Below are 16,638 nucleotides of genomic sequence, written 5' to 3' on the forward strand. Positions count from 1 at the left end.
GTGCTCTGCTGTGACTCCTCAATGACTGAAAAGCAATAATGTTTCTCACTTTAATTCCCCCACCTCAACTGCCAAGATAATGTGACTGATTAATTTGCTTGCCCCTACCCCTCAATTTGGATGAGAGTTAATACTGGGACAGATATTGAACAAACAGAAGAGTTGATGACATTCTTGGTGTTTGTTTAAAGAGCTTACAGCATTTTTTTAAGCATACAGTTCATTTGTGTTATTCAATCATACCTTTTTAAACACTCTGTAAGTGTGACTTTAAATGTTCTCAGCTGAAGTTATTTTTCTTTTGCAGTCACTTCAATCTGAATACGTTCAGTACTAAAGCATCACTACTTCGCTGAAAATGGAAAGTATTGTGGCTGACAAAGCAAAGAAACTGAAGTGAAGACTAATCTTCCTGGGCTAGAAACTAGGCAACCTTATAATGTTTAAGGATTTGTAAATGGCCAGTAATTGCTGTATTGCATTGGCAATACTTTCAAAAGGATTTTACTGCTTTCATGACTGCAGTCTGCATCAAGTATTGGGAGCTGATAAATCAAAAGTAATGCAAAACTTTGATTCCTGTTGATGACTAGTTCTTTTCACTTATTTATGGGAGTTTAAATTAACATTTAAAAACATCTAAAATTTAATCGTCCGGAGATCCAGCTGAATTGCTGCAAATAAGGCAAAACCTTATAAATTTGGGTTCTTTCAAAGAACTCTAACATCCTGAATTGAAGTTAAACTTTTGAATATAATAACCCTCTACAATGAGCCATTTAAAAGGTTTATTAAAGCAAGAGGCATTTGCAAAGAGATACAGCTACAAAAGAAGTACTATAATAAATTGTAACCTAGTAGCTTTAACAGTGGAAGTTTAGTGACTCAGCCTCAGTACTCAGAAGTTTGAATTCCAGTTTCAGCTGTCACCTATACTTTCCTGCACTCTCAGTTTGTCACTGTATGTAACTAAGTTGCGAGATGGACTGTTGTGCCAGGAGAAGCACTGTGATCAGCTTGCGTAAACATTGGTGTTGGCTGTGAGGAAGTCTGTTGGTCAAAATATTTCATGCTATGTAATGCAAACCCTGTAATTAGCCATTTGACTAGAAGAAAGGATAGGGTTTCAAGCAGAAAATAAAATTAATCTGGGGATTGTTAACTATATTCCCAAATAAGTTGGCCAGAAATTAGTGAATGTCCATTTGTTCTGGGAAAGCACCACACTAAGAGCATAAAATACTACAGTAAAAAAATTACTGATGTAGCTGCATATTAATTGCAAAAATAGTTATTTACAATTATTTTTAAAGGCTGATTTTACAACTCTTGATATTAAACAGCAAGACTTGGCACTGATTTGAACTATCAGTTAATATATTTTTAAAAAAATGCAAGAATAATGTAAATGAACAGTTAGAGTTTAATATAAGGTGAGTTGTAAAATTTGACACTTATGAGCACAGTCAGTTTAGATTTATTTTTGGTTCCAAGACCAGCTTTATATTTTTTAAATTATTTCCACTTTGATAGATGTATATTTGGTATCCTAAATGAAAGTATTGTGCTTTCCTTGTTCATTCCAAATGTTCTATGTTAACATTTGAGAGTTTTAGTACGAGTACCATTCAGGTAATGGTGATTAAAATTCAGAGGTAACTTTCTTTAATCTGCCCTTTCAGAACACTATAGTTCAGAAGAAAGTTTTAATGGCATTATATATTTTTTCATTCCTACTCTATAAATGTCAATTTTCTGAAATAAATAACATAATTTTATAAAGTGACAACTACTCGTGAAAAATCTTAAAAATCCATTCACTGGAGTTTTAAACCTACCAGATGGCAGTTGGAATGTGTAAGGCAAAGCCTTTGATTTTTAAAATATTGGTATTAAATAAATATTTTGTAAATGAATGAGAAAAATCTTGTTTGTAGTGTTATCAATATATCAAAACTATTTTAATATAATTGCAGCTGTCAAAGGAATCATTGTGAAAAGTTTGTTATAGAATACTTATGTTTGCTGTTTGAAATGATGGTTGTACATTTTTAACAGTACATTAGACAGCTGAGATTCTACCTCCTTAGTTATGTCTGGAAGATATAGAGCTTAAAAGCGCATATATTTTTCATGCTGTGTATAAAGGGGTTTTTAAAATGTTTATACTTAACTTTCTAACTATAGGCCAGTATTTTTTTTAATTGTATCCAAATAATTAAACTTTTAATTTTAGTTATTCAGTAAATGTGTCCTGTGTTTGCTTTTACTGCTTCTTTAATACTGCGTATAATATGGGCAGTCCTGAAAATATCAATCTGTGTCCAGTTGCCTGGAGAGCAATTTCACTACTAATGCATAATTTATAATTTAGTGAAGTACAGTACCCATGTTGTTTCGAGCTGAAGTCGGCCAATTAACCCTCCAGCTTGTTCCACCATTGAATGAATTGATTATTGATCTATTGGACTGACTGCTTTTTTTTTTATTAATCTTCTAGTAGAAGCTTCGTGTTTACAGAAATGCAGACGGTTTTCCATCAGACTCCTTTAGAGCATGATTGACAAGGATGATGAGCCATAGTCTAGAATTTTTTTTAGACTAACACACTGAAATACTATGGAATATATTAAATAGCATTTCAGTGTGCTAGTGAATGAGTTAGGAGTAAGATCACATGGTCAAAAGCTGTGTAGGGTAGTGACGTAATGACAGAGGTTTGGGGAAGGAAGATGATTGGGATGAGGCAGTTTTTGTTACCCAGAGTTTCAAACTGGTTGTCATCCGCGTATCGTTGACAAGGTAACTATCCATGTTAAGTAAATTGGAAGTCTCTGTCTCCGACTCTAACTCGGTCTATCTAGTGACTGGAAGATCCATGCTATAGTATGTTAACCCCATCTAACCATCATGTTCCTATAACTCTCAATACCTTTGCTTAATATTTCAATTCTGCTTTTGAAGTTTTTGCCTGATTTATCATCTTCTTTTGTTTTGTTTGGGAATATGTTTAGTTCAAGGTTGAACTGAAAATCCACCGTCTTCAGGGTTAGGAGACAAAGTTTTAAAATTGTTTATATTTTTGAACTCAAAGTGAAGATATCGGTGCTGGAAATAGGGAACAGTTTTTCATTACATCAGACTGCAGCACTTAGCATTTCAGATATTCAGTATCCACATTATGCTCATCCAAGTCAAGATTACGTGATTAGCTACAGTTAAGGCCTCTATACTTTGCCTACCAATATGCCTTCATGCCAAAATACAAAATGGAAATCTTTGATTTCTCAGTTTAATTTTGTTTTTAGTAACTTGACTGAGTCTGTTCCTGATCCTTCCACAGACTTCAACCTTAAACTAAGGGAGGTTAGGAAATTACTGTATCAAAAACTGTGAACACAAACATGTGATTCAAAGTACAATGCACTGGAGTGCTAAAGTCCAAATTTGAAAAATTAGTGAAGATACTGTTTTTATATTTGTTAGTTCAGCCTTTCTATTGTCCCAGCTGGCTAAATCACTAAATTAGTCTTGAAAATACTGTGAATGTTTTAGGCCTAGGAAAGGGTATAGTGGACTTCCTCGTAAATCGGCAGATCTTCCATGTTCTTGGTGATGGGTTCAGAAAATGCATATACTACATGTGAACTTCTAATATGAAATAAAGTGGTTCACAACAGCATAGTGAGATTAAGGGCAAAAATGTTCAGTTCATATAGATTAGGCCTGATGAATTTTTTTTTCAAAGTGTAAGACGTTAGCTGGAAGTGTCATAAGTTTGACTCCTGAGAAAAGAAAACCCTCCCTGGATGTGATTTTATGCAATTTTGGAATGTCAAAATTAAGTTACAAATTATGAGTAGAGGAATATAGAAGGCTGGAATTGACTCCTGAGTTATGTGGCTGGACCCAGGGTTTAGAATACTGTTTGCTTCCGTGTGCCTTTTCCCCAGGATCTCCATTTGCAGAACCTTAAAATTGCTTCCTTTTTTTTGGTTTCCTGATGTCAAATATTAACCACAGTTTGCTTGAAATCATTATATTTGAATATCTGTCTTCTGAAATTATTCAGGGCCTTCCTGGTCATAGTTCAGGTATGGTCAACCTTTCTACAGCTTTTAATGTGTCAGTACCTTTTTATGGTCCTTGAATGCCTCCATTAAATCTCCTTTCCATCTTCTTTAAGTTCCTCTTCTGAATCTCACTTTTTTGTAATTCAGTAACTGATGCATTTTGCACCTTTCCTGGTGTCGATTAGTTTCCTGTACTAGTGACCAGAACTGTACCCCACTTTGGGATGTATCATCACTTTGTAAATTCATCATCTAATCCTGTGAGCAGGTTTATGAGGCTGATGCTAGGTACAGAGGGACTTGTTGAGGGGTTGAACCTGTAATTGGTTGGAATTTAGTAAAATGAGGGGCAACTTTATTGAAGCACAAGATTCTTGGGACAAGTTGACAGGGTTGATGTGGAAAGGTTCTTAAACCTTGTGAGGAAGTCTAGGACCAGAGGGCATAATTGCAGAATAAGGGTCACATATTTAAAGATGGAAATGAGGATTTTTTTGAGGTCAGCGAATCTGTGGAATTCTGCACCGCAGAGGGCTGTTGTGGCTGGATCGTTAAGAATTCAATGCCAAGAGATTTTTAATAAGTAATGGAATCAAGAGCTAGGAGGAAAGACAGGCAAGTGAACTTGAGGATTATCATCAGATCAGCCATGATCTCATTGAACTTAAACGGAATAGCTTACTTCTACTCCTACATCTGACAGCCTTTCCATTCTATTTGCAACATAATCCAATGTTTCATTTACCACTTCAAAAATAATTAGTGACCTGTCCACTTATCTCCAGAAATCCTTTTCCTATGTTCTCAAATGGAATAGCTGTCAACAACCAGCTGATTTCTTATTTCCAAGCCTATATTTATGTCTATTAACTGATGCTGGGGTTTGTCATTCATATTTCTTGTGTCGCCACCTCCTTTAGTCTACATAATATTATTGCTCCAAAGTCCCTGATTTTAACATACTTAGCTTGATTTGGTTGTGAAAATTTATTTTTAAGTAACCTGTTCAGATATGTTATGACACACACTTGTGAAGCAGGTGGGCCTTAAATACAGACATCCTAAACAAAATGTAAGGAATTTAAACTGTACCACAAGATCAACTGTGTGCTCCTGAGATGCTGCTTGGCCAGCTGTGTTCATCCAGCCTCACATTTTATTATCAACTGTAGGCTGCCTGTTAAAGTTATGTTTAGCAATCTGCACTGACAGCACTTTTTTAATACAGTAAAATGACCCAAGATATTTCACAGTAGCATTATCAAATACTGAAAGCCACAAAAGGACAGGATGAAACAGGTGAACTTGTTTGAAGAAGCCTCTTGAGAGAAGAGGAATGTTTAGGGAGGAAATATCCCAGTTGTGATCCAAACTCTGCAATGTAACTTGTAAGAAACTGGAGATGGAAGAAAGAAGCTGTTGAGGAAATTGTGAAGGTTTGAAGGACACTGAACACAAGGCTAAGACTGATCAACAAGGATGATAGATTTACTTATGGAAAGAGGAACCTGAGTAGAAGACATTGAATCCACAATACAATATCATCTCATCTGTGTAGCCTCTCCCCTTTCTTTTGGAAATCATCCTGAATATCCCAAAATTCAACCATTCCTTTGAACTGCGTAATTCTATTCATTTGTTTGTCTACCTAATTCCATAATAGGAAATCACAATCATGGTTGTATTCCACTCCATTCCCAAACTTCGTATCCTTTTGTATATACTTAACACCACTCCCTCCAAAAGTTCTCCATTCTTGATTATCTCATCGTAGCAAGAAAATCAGCTGCAAGAGCTTCTTCTACTATTTCCACTCTTAAACTGTCAACTTTAGAATCCTGTGAGAAAGTACCTTGAGCTTTTTCCTACTTCACAATTATCTGCTGCCCCTTGCTGACAACTTTGAAAATATAATAGCAGTTCAACTTATTTGCTTACAGCACCCAGTTCTGTATCATCACTGCTCTGAGCCCCTCAACTGATAGATTTGTTACATTCCTTATGGATATGCACAAAATTCCTGCAGCTAAGTAGTAAGAACAAACATGTGTCTTGATCCCTGCTGCAAGATTTGTTGCTTAGCTACAGACTTTGTCCTTATCCTGACGGCAGACGGAGATTGAATCAGACTCAACCATTGGTGTCCTATTTGATCTTAATGAGCTTACAACCACATTGTCCACTAAAATCTATAAAATTCACCTGTTTCCATCTCTGTCATATTGTTTATTTGCTCCCCACTTCAATTTATCTGCTGATGAATCCCTCAACCACACCTTGTTACCTCAAGTTTTAGCAATTCAAATGTTTCCCATAACCCTGCTCCATAAATCTGAGTTCATCCAGATTTGCTGTCTCTATCCTAAGGCCCATTCACCTATCACCTCTGTGCTTGCTGACTTACATTAGCAGTTACTAGGTCAGCAACATCTTTTGATAGCAAAATTCTAATTTTTACTTTTGAATTCCTGTCTTCATCTCATTCTATCTATGTAACATCCTGTGACCCCCTTGAGCTCTCTACATCTCCAGCTGACTTTTTGCACAGCCGCAGTATCAATTGCAAGATCACTGGCACCACTGATTTCAGCTGGTTAGCCCCCAGGCCCTGGAATTTTCACCCTAAACATCACTGTCTTTGTCTTTTTCTTTCCATTACAAAGCTTCTTAAAACCTACCTCTTTGACAAAGCTGTTATTCAACAACCCTGACAATACTCATGTAAAACAGTTTGGAACATTTTCCTATCTTGAAGATGCCACTTATATTTGCAAGTTATTGTTTCTAAATGTATAATTTCACATAAATTACCTTTACTGTAATCATTGCAATTTTTAGGGTATATTCTGTACTTTGACAGGAAGAATAGAAGGGCTGAATATTATTTAATTAGCAAAAGACTGCAGAAAGCTACAGCACATAGGGGTTTGGAGGTCCTCATGCATGATATTTCTCTCCTATGTCTGGTAAGTTTATTCATTGGCCAAGCCTTTTAAATGTGTCCTCCATGTACTGATCAAAATTACTTTCCTCCCTTCTAGAAGTGGTCGCTTGCTGCTCACATTTATTAACATGATGGATCTGTTCTCCAGCTCCAGCAATATAGGTATTCTTGATCTCGGCAGGTTGTGCTATTTTGCTGCAACCTCTATTGGTAAACTCATTTCTTTCCTCTTCCCAAACTTAACACTGTGTTATCTGCAGTAACAATCCCTAGACACTGCAGTCAACACTAGAATCTCTTTGTTCTACTTCATTTGAATCTGTTCAAGTCATCCAATGTTCTGTTTAAGACACTTCCAGACTTTAGCATCTGATGTAGATGCCAGCCCTCGGATATCTTGTAAAGTTTTGATGCGTCTTCTATGCCTATGAAATAGATTCCTAATACCAACAGTGTTTGGATGTGACATTGGTGTATTCTGCACAAGACTGGAGCAAACTAGACTAGTTGAATCACGTTTTTTTCCCCAAATGATTTTCTAGAAATTAGCTGGGAATATATTGTTACATATATGAAGTTTATATGATTATGTTTTGGGACTGTGTCTTTAATTTGGATCTAAATAAGTAATGAGAAGGGTCTGAATTCTGCTGAAAGCAAGCTTGGATTGTTTAGGTTGTTTTAGTTAGACCATAAGTAGGAACAAAAGTCAGGGAGGGAGGTGATGGCAATGTAATGGTAGCATCACTATTATAAGTAATAGAGAATCCTCAGGCTTATTTTCCTGGGGCATCAGTTCAAATTCCACCAAGGGCTGATAGTGAAATTTGAATTCAGTAACATCTGAAATTAAAAGGTAGCCTAATGGTGACCATGTATTGTCAGTAAGGTTCTTGTGCTGCAGAGATAGTGTCCCTGTATCTCGGCCAGAAGGCCTGGAGTCAGGTCCCACACATCTGTGCAGGTTGATTTTAAAAAATATCTAGGAGCAGAGCAGGCTATTTGCTCCATCAAGTCTGCTCTGCCATTCAATTAGATCATACCTCTTGATTCCTTCAATGAGAAGTTGTAAGATATTCACACCTGTAAACAATCAGCTATGTTGACAGTGTATAAACTGAGAGTCTCCAAATCTTGGAGTTACAGAATTGTATAATTTTACAGTACAGAAAAGGCCATTTGACCCATCATGTCTCTACTGCCTCACAAAAGAGCTATCCAGCTAGTCCCACTCTCCAGCCCTATCTCTGTAGCCCTCTGAAATTGACAAAAGCTGCAATTTATTTTTCCTATGGTTATACTTTAACTTGCCAATTCAATTTCATGATGGAATGGAGTTGGCTCCAGAGGATAGTTAATTAGAATTTCAACCCAGATATAGGTCCATGTGATTCACATTGCTATGGAGGTGGGCTTTGAGACAAGCAGAGACCTTGGGATATCATTGAAGGATAGGGTTCCAAGTTTTCCTAAAACTATAACTCAACTACACACCATTCTAAGAGGAACCAAAACAGAAAAGGAGGTTAAAAGTGGCAAGAGATAATGGGAACTGCAGATGCTGGAGAATTCCAAGATAACAAAATGTGAGGCTGGATGAACACAGCAGGCCAAGCAGCATCTCAGGAGCACAAAAGCTGACGTTTCGGGCCTAGACCCTTCATCAGAGAGTGGCAAGACTTCTTTTTTCTATTTCAGTCATGGGATGAAGGTGTTACTTGCTATGCTCGTATTTATTACCCATTGCCCAGAGGGTAGTTAAGTCAACAATATTACTGTGGGTCTGAAATCACACTTGGACCAAACCAAGTAAGGAAAGCAGCTTCTTTCTCTAAAAGGATACTAGTGAACCAGGTGGGATTTTCCTGAATTCAAAATTCCACCATCTGCCATGGCGGGATTCAAACCCGGGTCCCTGGATTAACAGTCTAGCATTAATACCAGTAGGCCATCCCCAATTGTTATTAGCACCTAAGATGAGGATGAAGTTTGTACTTGAATTCAAACCATAGAAATGGTACAACACAGAAGGGGACTATTCGGTCCATGTCTGTTGCAGACCTAAAGACACCCAGATGCCCTTTCTATCCCGTCTTCCTGCACACGGTGAATAATAGTATTTAAGTTGCAGACCCCAGGTACTTTAAAAAGATACTTGGAGGGAAAAGAACAAAAAATTAGTTTGGTCTAGTGATTGAAGTGTTTGCTGAATAAAGTTCAATAGTTGAACCTTAAATAGGGGATATTTTTCTGTAGTTTAAAGGAAAGCATCTGCAGAATGGGTTCAGTCAATGTTGCTTTTGGTTTTTGTTAAGACTAAAATTTCAAATCTGAAGTCTTGACTTTCAGCCATTCACTCAAAGTTCTGATTTTGTCTTTTAAAAAGTTGTAATCTTTACAGGGATTGTAGCAGCATGCATTCACTTATCTAAAACCCAACCATAAATACCCATTCTACCTGATAAAGCTAAACTTTCACAGCTAAAAATTCGAACCTAGTGCTCCCAAATACAGTATTCTGGGGACATTCTCTGGACTGCAGTGGTTGAAAGCAGCAGCTCACCTGGCAACTAGGAACAGGCAATAGAAAAATGCTGGTCAGCCAGCGATGCCCACGTCCCACAAGTGAATAAACAAAAATCATCTGCCCTTCAGGTCAGATCTAGAGATCTAGCAGATGTAGTTTACTCCGATTCAGAGTAAACTTTACTTGCTGAGTCTTTTGTCCCCTTTTTTTGTGTGCTTAAAGCTGGTCCCAGTGAATGAAGTGATTTGCGCAGGACCAGTTATCGGTTAGTTATGTAGTCTATGCAGCTTTGGATTGGAACTGACACCATCTTTAACTTGGGGCTTTTTACTTCCAGCCTGTGCATTCAAACCGATGCCCCAACATTTAGACATTTGCCCAACGTCTATGAGTTTGAATGATGCCAATTAAAGCCTGTTTGGGGAGTTGGAAATGTTCGGTTAATGCATAAGCAGGTTTAATGATCAGTGAGTATTAGTAACCACAGCTAGATGTTGAATGAAGGGACTCTGATACCTGTGTGGAGTACAGTTGTAGTATCTAAATACCACCTAATTGAAAACATAGTTATATCGCACCTGGCTCGTTTATTGATAAATTTACTTGGCTATGGGATATGTTTCAGTACTGTATGTGTGCTCTGACAGCTACGTAAAGGTCTGATGAAAATATTACCTGCTGCACCGAGAGCTGTGCCCTGAACCATTTGGCGACAGGACACTAGCGTCTTTAATTTCAGATTCTGGTGGCACAGTTTAGAGCTTTATTTACTGTTACATTTTCTTGTATGGGTCAGATGTGATCATGAAAGTAACACAGTCCTTTTACTGGGGATTTTGAGTTCTTAGTAGCAGAGCCTTGTTTGAAAGTTGCAGCTGTCTCTGGTGGAAGTGGCGCATTGTTTTCCTGTCAAGTGTTCTTTGCTGCCTGTTGTGGTTAAACTGATTGTTTGTCTTTCAGGTGGACCCTGAGCCACTGCGTGGACGATGGTTTCACCAGCAAAGAGAACATCACGTTTGATGCCGGACATTGACAGACAAGAACTGAACTAAGGCTTGTTTCCGGGGCAGCCCTTGTCCTTCTGGTGCCTGGGGAAATGAGGTGAATGTCATGGGGTGTTGTGTCAAGGGTAGGAAGTTCCTGTCTAGGTCAGCATCTTACCAGGTGGGTGCCAAAGAGCAGCTGATGAGCTGGATGGGATACCTGTGGAAATCCCACACGAATGTCAAACACTCCTGCTACAACTCCAGACTGGAGATCACAGGAATTACTAGATTTCTGAACAATGAGCACTCAAGCTGCGCCTTTCTTTTTAAGAACAAGTTCAACTGTTCCAATAAAATCTAGTGCTGCCTTAGAAAAGCTGGGACAGACTCTTAATCCCAACTAAGGTGCAAATCTGGTGCATTAACATCTACGTGAGTGCTTTTAATCAAGTCCCTTCGCCCTGAAACCGTTTTCACTTGAAGTGTTTCACAACTATGTGAGTGCATGACAAGTCTGTTCCCTATTATTTATCAAAAACGATAAATCCAGCAGGACTGGGGGAGGAAGGGACAGAGATAACTTTCACCAAATTCACAATGGACAAACACAGCTCTCGGTTAATGAATTCACCCTTCACATAACTCCTGTATACAAATAAATACGGCTTATCTGGAAGTGTCGTTGCCAATATTTACACTTCATTCAACATTACTCAAACCTGATCATTTCTATTAAATCCAGCTTTGGAACTTCTCTGTGTCCAATACTGGATTCTCAGCCTAGCGAGGCTACACTTAGGCATCAGCAGACATTCTAGAGACAGGATCTGAAAGGCTTTGGGATTTTCCACGATAGCCACCTCCCTACTCTGTTGCTGACCCGTTGTTCATTGAGACAGTGTTAGGGTGGAGTAGGCAGCACTATACAAGCTCCTGTGGCCTACATTTCTGCAGCATTCATGCTGATTTATAGAGTTAATGTGGAATCTGACCAGCCCAGGGAGTACTTGGAGGGAGAAGTAGATGAGCATTTAAGAGGTAACTGGATCGGCATTTGAGAAACAAGGGAATGGGGGTTATGTTGAATGAATTAGATAAGGAAACATGGGAGAAAAAGAGGAAAATGATCAACAGGATGGTCAGGTTGAGCGGTCATGATGGCATAAATACAGGCTATTGGGAATGATCTATCCATGACAGAGACATGATTACAAGATCAAAACAGAGAAATAAATATTCATGGGTATGTGACATTTCGGAAGGAGCTTGAACGAGTGAGAGAAGGGTCTATTGAAACATACAGGATTCTTCAAGGACTGGACAGGACAAATGGGGAATAGTTGTTTCCCCTTCTGGCAGAGTCTAGGACCAGAGGGTATAATCTCAGAATAAGGGGTTGCATATTTCAGACACAGATGGAGAAATTTCTTCTGTTAGAGGATAATGAATCTGTGTAATTTTACCACAGAGGGCTACTGAAGCTGGGTCACCAACTCTACAGGATCGAGACAGATTTCTCATCAGTAAGAGAACCAAGGGTCAAGGATTAAGGCAGGAAAGTAGAGTTGAGGATAATAAAACCACAAGACATTAGAACAGAAGTGGGCCATTAAGCCCACTGAGTCTGCTCTGCCATTAGATGAGATCATGACTGATATGCTTGGAACATTAGCTTGCTCTGTCTCCATGGATGCTGTCTAACTCACTGTGATTTTCAGTATTTTTGTTTTCAGTACAGATTCCAGCAGCTACAGTAATTTGTTCCTACATGATAATCCTCATTCACTTTTCTGGTAAAGAATTCCATACATTCACTATCTGCAGAGAAGAAATTCCTCTTCACCTTTGTTTTAAATGTGTAATCCCTTATTCTGAGAGGATCCCCTCTGGTCCTAGACCCTCCCATAAGGGAGAACAACCTTTCCTCATCTCCCCTGTCAAGTCCTCTAAGAATCTTGTAACCTCTCATTCTCCTGATCTTCAATGAATAAAACTCAACCTACTCAACCTCTCCTCATAAGAAAGTTCACCAGACCCAGGATCAATCTAGTGAACCTTCCTCTGAACTGCGTTCAATGCTAGTACATCTTCCTTCAGATAAGGAGACCAGAACAGTTTGCAGTATTTACATGTGGACTAAGTAATTTTAGCAAGACTTCCCTAGTTCTATACTTCATTCTCTGTGAAATAAAAGGCCAACATTCCACTTTCCTTCCCTATTGTCTGCTGAATTTGGATGCTAGCTTTATATGATTCATCAATGAGGACTCCCAAACCTCTTTCTTTGTTCTGTAGCTTTCTGCTGTCTTTTTCAATTTAAGTAATATTCAGCTCCAGTACTCTTCCTGCCAAAGTGCATAAGCTCATTTTCCAACACTATCGTCCATCTGCCAAATTTTTGCCCACTCACATAACCTGTCTATATCTCTTTGCAGGCTGTGTCATCCTCACCATTTGCCTTCTTACACACTCTTGTATCATCCACAAACATGGCTATAGCACATTCACTTCCCTCATCCAAGTCATCACTGTATATTGTAAATGATTGTAGCCCCAGCACTGATCCCTGTGGCACTCCTCTAGTTACAGGTTGCCATACAGAAAACGCCCCATTATCCCAATTCTGTCTTCTATTAGTTTTTCTCTATCTATGCCAATACTAACTACATACAAGACAAGAAACAGCCTGCAAGAGTTCGTTCAACGATAGGATCCCATATTTATTAGCTGCTAGGTTAACCTGTCCTGTCAATTTCAAAGTTTAAAATAAAGACAGGTCTCTCTCTCCTTGCAACCCTTTCAACATTTTGCCATTTAAAATGTATTATCTTCCTCGTTCAACAGAAGGTTGGAGACAGTGAGCAGAGTACAAAATGATTAATTAAGCGAATCCAAGGGAATGAGTCTGTGCCCGTTAGGCCATAATAAGACAATAAAAATAGGAAAAGAAGTGGGCTATCCAGCCCCTGCAGCCTGCTCTGTCATTCAATAGGATCTGCCATTCCTCAAGTCCACTTTCCTGCCTTTTCCCATAACCTTTGATTCCTTTGCTGATCAAGAATCTATCTCAGCCTTAAATATATACAAGGACTTTTTCCCCCAGAACTCTCTGTGGTGAGGAGTTCAAAGACACTCAATCCTCGGAGAAGAAATTCCATCCTACCTGAATTCCATTTGCCACTTTTCTGCCCACCTGACCATTCCAATGGTGGGTTCCTGCAGCCTCCTGTTTTCTTCCTATCAATTGCAGTCAACTTACATCACGTCCAAGTGTGATCTTCACGGCCCTAGATTTAGTGTAAGTAGCAATGAACAGCAAGAAATCCCAATAAAAACCAAAAGAACTGCTGATGTCATTAATAAGGGACGGAAGCAGAAGCTGGTGGAAAAGCTCAGCTGGTCTGGCAGCATCTGTGAAGAAAAATGTCAGAGTTAACATTTCGGGCCCAGTGACCCTCTGTTTTTGTGCAAGAAATCCAGTATTGATCCCTGCAGAACCCCACTTAAAACAGCTACACATCACAAAAAAAATCATAACTCTTCAATTCCTGCCACAGACCCAACTTTGGATCTAACTTGATTCTTTTCCTTACACTGCATAAGCCTTTAAATGTAAACACTGACAGCTACACAGGAGAATGGATAAGGTGGAGGACACAGCCCAGTATTTGATCCTATGCACTGCAGAAAAAGTTTAATTTTTCCACAGTGAATGCTGATTTCACCAAGTTGCTATCTTCTGGACAATAATAAAGTTCCGTTCATTGTCTGGTGCACCTTGTTTGCTTTTACTGATAATTTTCACTGAAGTGAAAAGCATTGTTTATTTCAGAAGCATTTGATTCCAGGATTTCACAGCAGTCAATACAAAGACCTTGTCCATATCTGTACATGAGTTTGAAGGCAGCATTATCATCATTAAGATAAGATTCATTTCACACCATGAAACAGCCCAGTGATGATTTAGTTAATAAATAGTATACCCAGAATCAATGAACAAGTGCAGTTGGACAGTGTGCCTGTATCCATATATCAGTTTGTTCAAACTGTTTTGTCACATTTGGGAATGTTTGGGAATAACTTGGACTCAGGCTTGTAATCCTATTTGCCAATAATAGTTGTAAGATATGTCTCGTTAGCATTAGTTATTTAATGCGAAAGTGTGTATTTTCTCTTTGATTCTGAGTTAGCTGCTGTGAAGTATAATCAAATCATACAGCACAGAAGAGACCCTGCCCAAAAATACACTTTCCTGCACTAGGCCATAGCCTTGAAGTGCTCATCCAAGTACTTCTGAAAGATTGGGAGGTTACCTGCCTCATCTATCCTCCCAGGCAGTGCATTCCAGATCCCACCAACATCTAGGTAAAAAGATTTTTCCTCAAAGCTCCTCTAAAAAGTAATGTTGATTTATATTGATTTCAGTTCGTTTCTTAAAATGTGAAATTTTGTCCTTTTGTCATTTCCATTCGTCATTTAGACAAGTCATCTCTTTTTAAAAGTTAACAGCTCTATGCGGTCACAACAAATTGGGGGCTGAGTTGAGTGAAAAGTCTAGGTACACTGTCATTTTCCAAGGTTTAAACAAATACAGATTCACATTCACACCTGCTGTATTCACTTCCTGCTTCTGTCATTCAGATATTTCTGGAAAGAGAAAACTTATCTGTTGGTGCATTGTGTTAGCTATCAAATTTACTGTTGTTAACTACAGCTGAGACATTAGAAGTCAACTTAAAAGTAGGAGCTGAAAAGGTAGAGACTGTTAAAGTATTGGCTCCACACTCAAATCTTGAGGAGAACGAGTGTGATTCGGGTAACATTCAAGTTGCATTAGCTAGAATTCAATTACAAATGAAACAACTTGAAATCAAAAAAGAAAAATAAACATGAAAGCTTGAAATAGAGTTCCACAATGAAAGTGCATTGCAAAACCTTGTGTTGGGTTTATAAATTGATAAAGGCAAATGTTGTATTTCAAAAGGAAAAGAGATGAGAAAATTTGAAATAGATAGAAAAATGTTGATTGCACAAACAGCGAGTAGCAGTAAAACCTGAGGAAAGCTGATTAACATCTGGTTTTGATTTTGTAAGAGATCTGAGCCTAATGTCTAAATTCAGGGAAGGAATTCAAATTAATTTTAAAAGCAATTTAGTACTAGGCTGCAAAGGGTAAAAGAAAATTGGACTATTTTAGTGCAAAATGTATTCCCATTATCACTCATTCATAGAGAAGGGTTTGGTACTTGTTTCCGTCAGACAAACAGCCTGGTGACTACTGCTACTGTTGTCAATGTTTTTGAGCTCATGCCAGACGCTCAACAACAGGAATTCATGGAGGAAATTGAGTCAGATTTTGTGGAACTGTTACAGCAATGGAAATGGTACTTGTAAGTATTATAGGTTTATGAAGGCTGATATTCTTAGACAGGTGGAAAGACTTAAAGAATAGCATCCTTTTGGGACTGGAGTCCCACTTGTAGAGTCGTGAAATTTTCTAAAATACGTGAAGCTGTAGTAGTGCCAGTTAACTGTGACAAAGAAAATGACATACTCTCCTCAATTAGAATAGTTAAATTGTGACAAGGCAATCAACTACTCTACATAGAGTGGAATTTATGGAAGTATCCATAAAATAAATGGAGAGATCCTGAATAACACGGGGCAGGAGCTTAGAAAACAAGGACAGCCAACAGTCTGTGATATTCCTAACAACAGGCTAAGCAATTAGTGCTGTATAGGTTCCACTGTCACTATCTTATGACACTCAATTTATTTTGCCAAAGTAACAGAGCATATGAGGTTTGTGGATGCTCTGTGACACATGTAGCATAAGATCTGGTAGTTCCTCTGGTCTTAGTCAAAGTCTGAAGAGGGAGTAACTGACCTGTTAACCAAACATTAACATTCCACTATTACTGTTACTGAAAATAATCCACAAACCGCTCTTATCTTAAAAAATAAGATGCTCAGAAATGAGGTAAATAATGAAGAGGTGGAAACACGTTTTAGGGAAGGACAGACTGCCGGATGAGAAGACACATAGCAGGTGAAATTTATCTATGCGACCGCATGATTCAGACATTTCTGAAGAAGGGTCCCAACCTA

General features: G+C 38.3%; 1 protein-coding gene across 2 annotated transcripts in view; it reads left to right on the forward strand.

Moving 5' to 3' along the window:
* The window catches only part of cdc14ab (cell division cycle 14Ab), a 115,984-nt gene extending 104,749 nt beyond the window's left edge, over positions 1 to 11,235 (forward strand). The window contains exon 16 of one of the 2 annotated variants that reach the window (XM_048539164.2): positions 10,505 to 11,235. In XM_048539164.2, the coding sequence (XP_048395121.1) occupies positions 10,505 to 10,564 (60 nt within the window). In that variant the 3' untranslated portion in view covers positions 10,565 to 11,235. Of the gene's footprint in view, positions 1 to 307; positions 2,249 to 10,504 lie in introns of those variants that run through there. The other variant, XM_048539165.2, reaches the window with a different exon arrangement.
* The last annotated feature ends 5,403 nt before the right edge of the window (positions 11,236 to 16,638 follow it).

The sequence above is a fragment of the Stegostoma tigrinum genome, chromosome 8 (assembly GCF_030684315.1).
Source record: "Stegostoma tigrinum isolate sSteTig4 chromosome 8, sSteTig4.hap1, whole genome shotgun sequence".
NCBI classification, from domain to species: domain Eukaryota; kingdom Metazoa; phylum Chordata; class Chondrichthyes; order Orectolobiformes; family Stegostomatidae; genus Stegostoma; species Stegostoma tigrinum.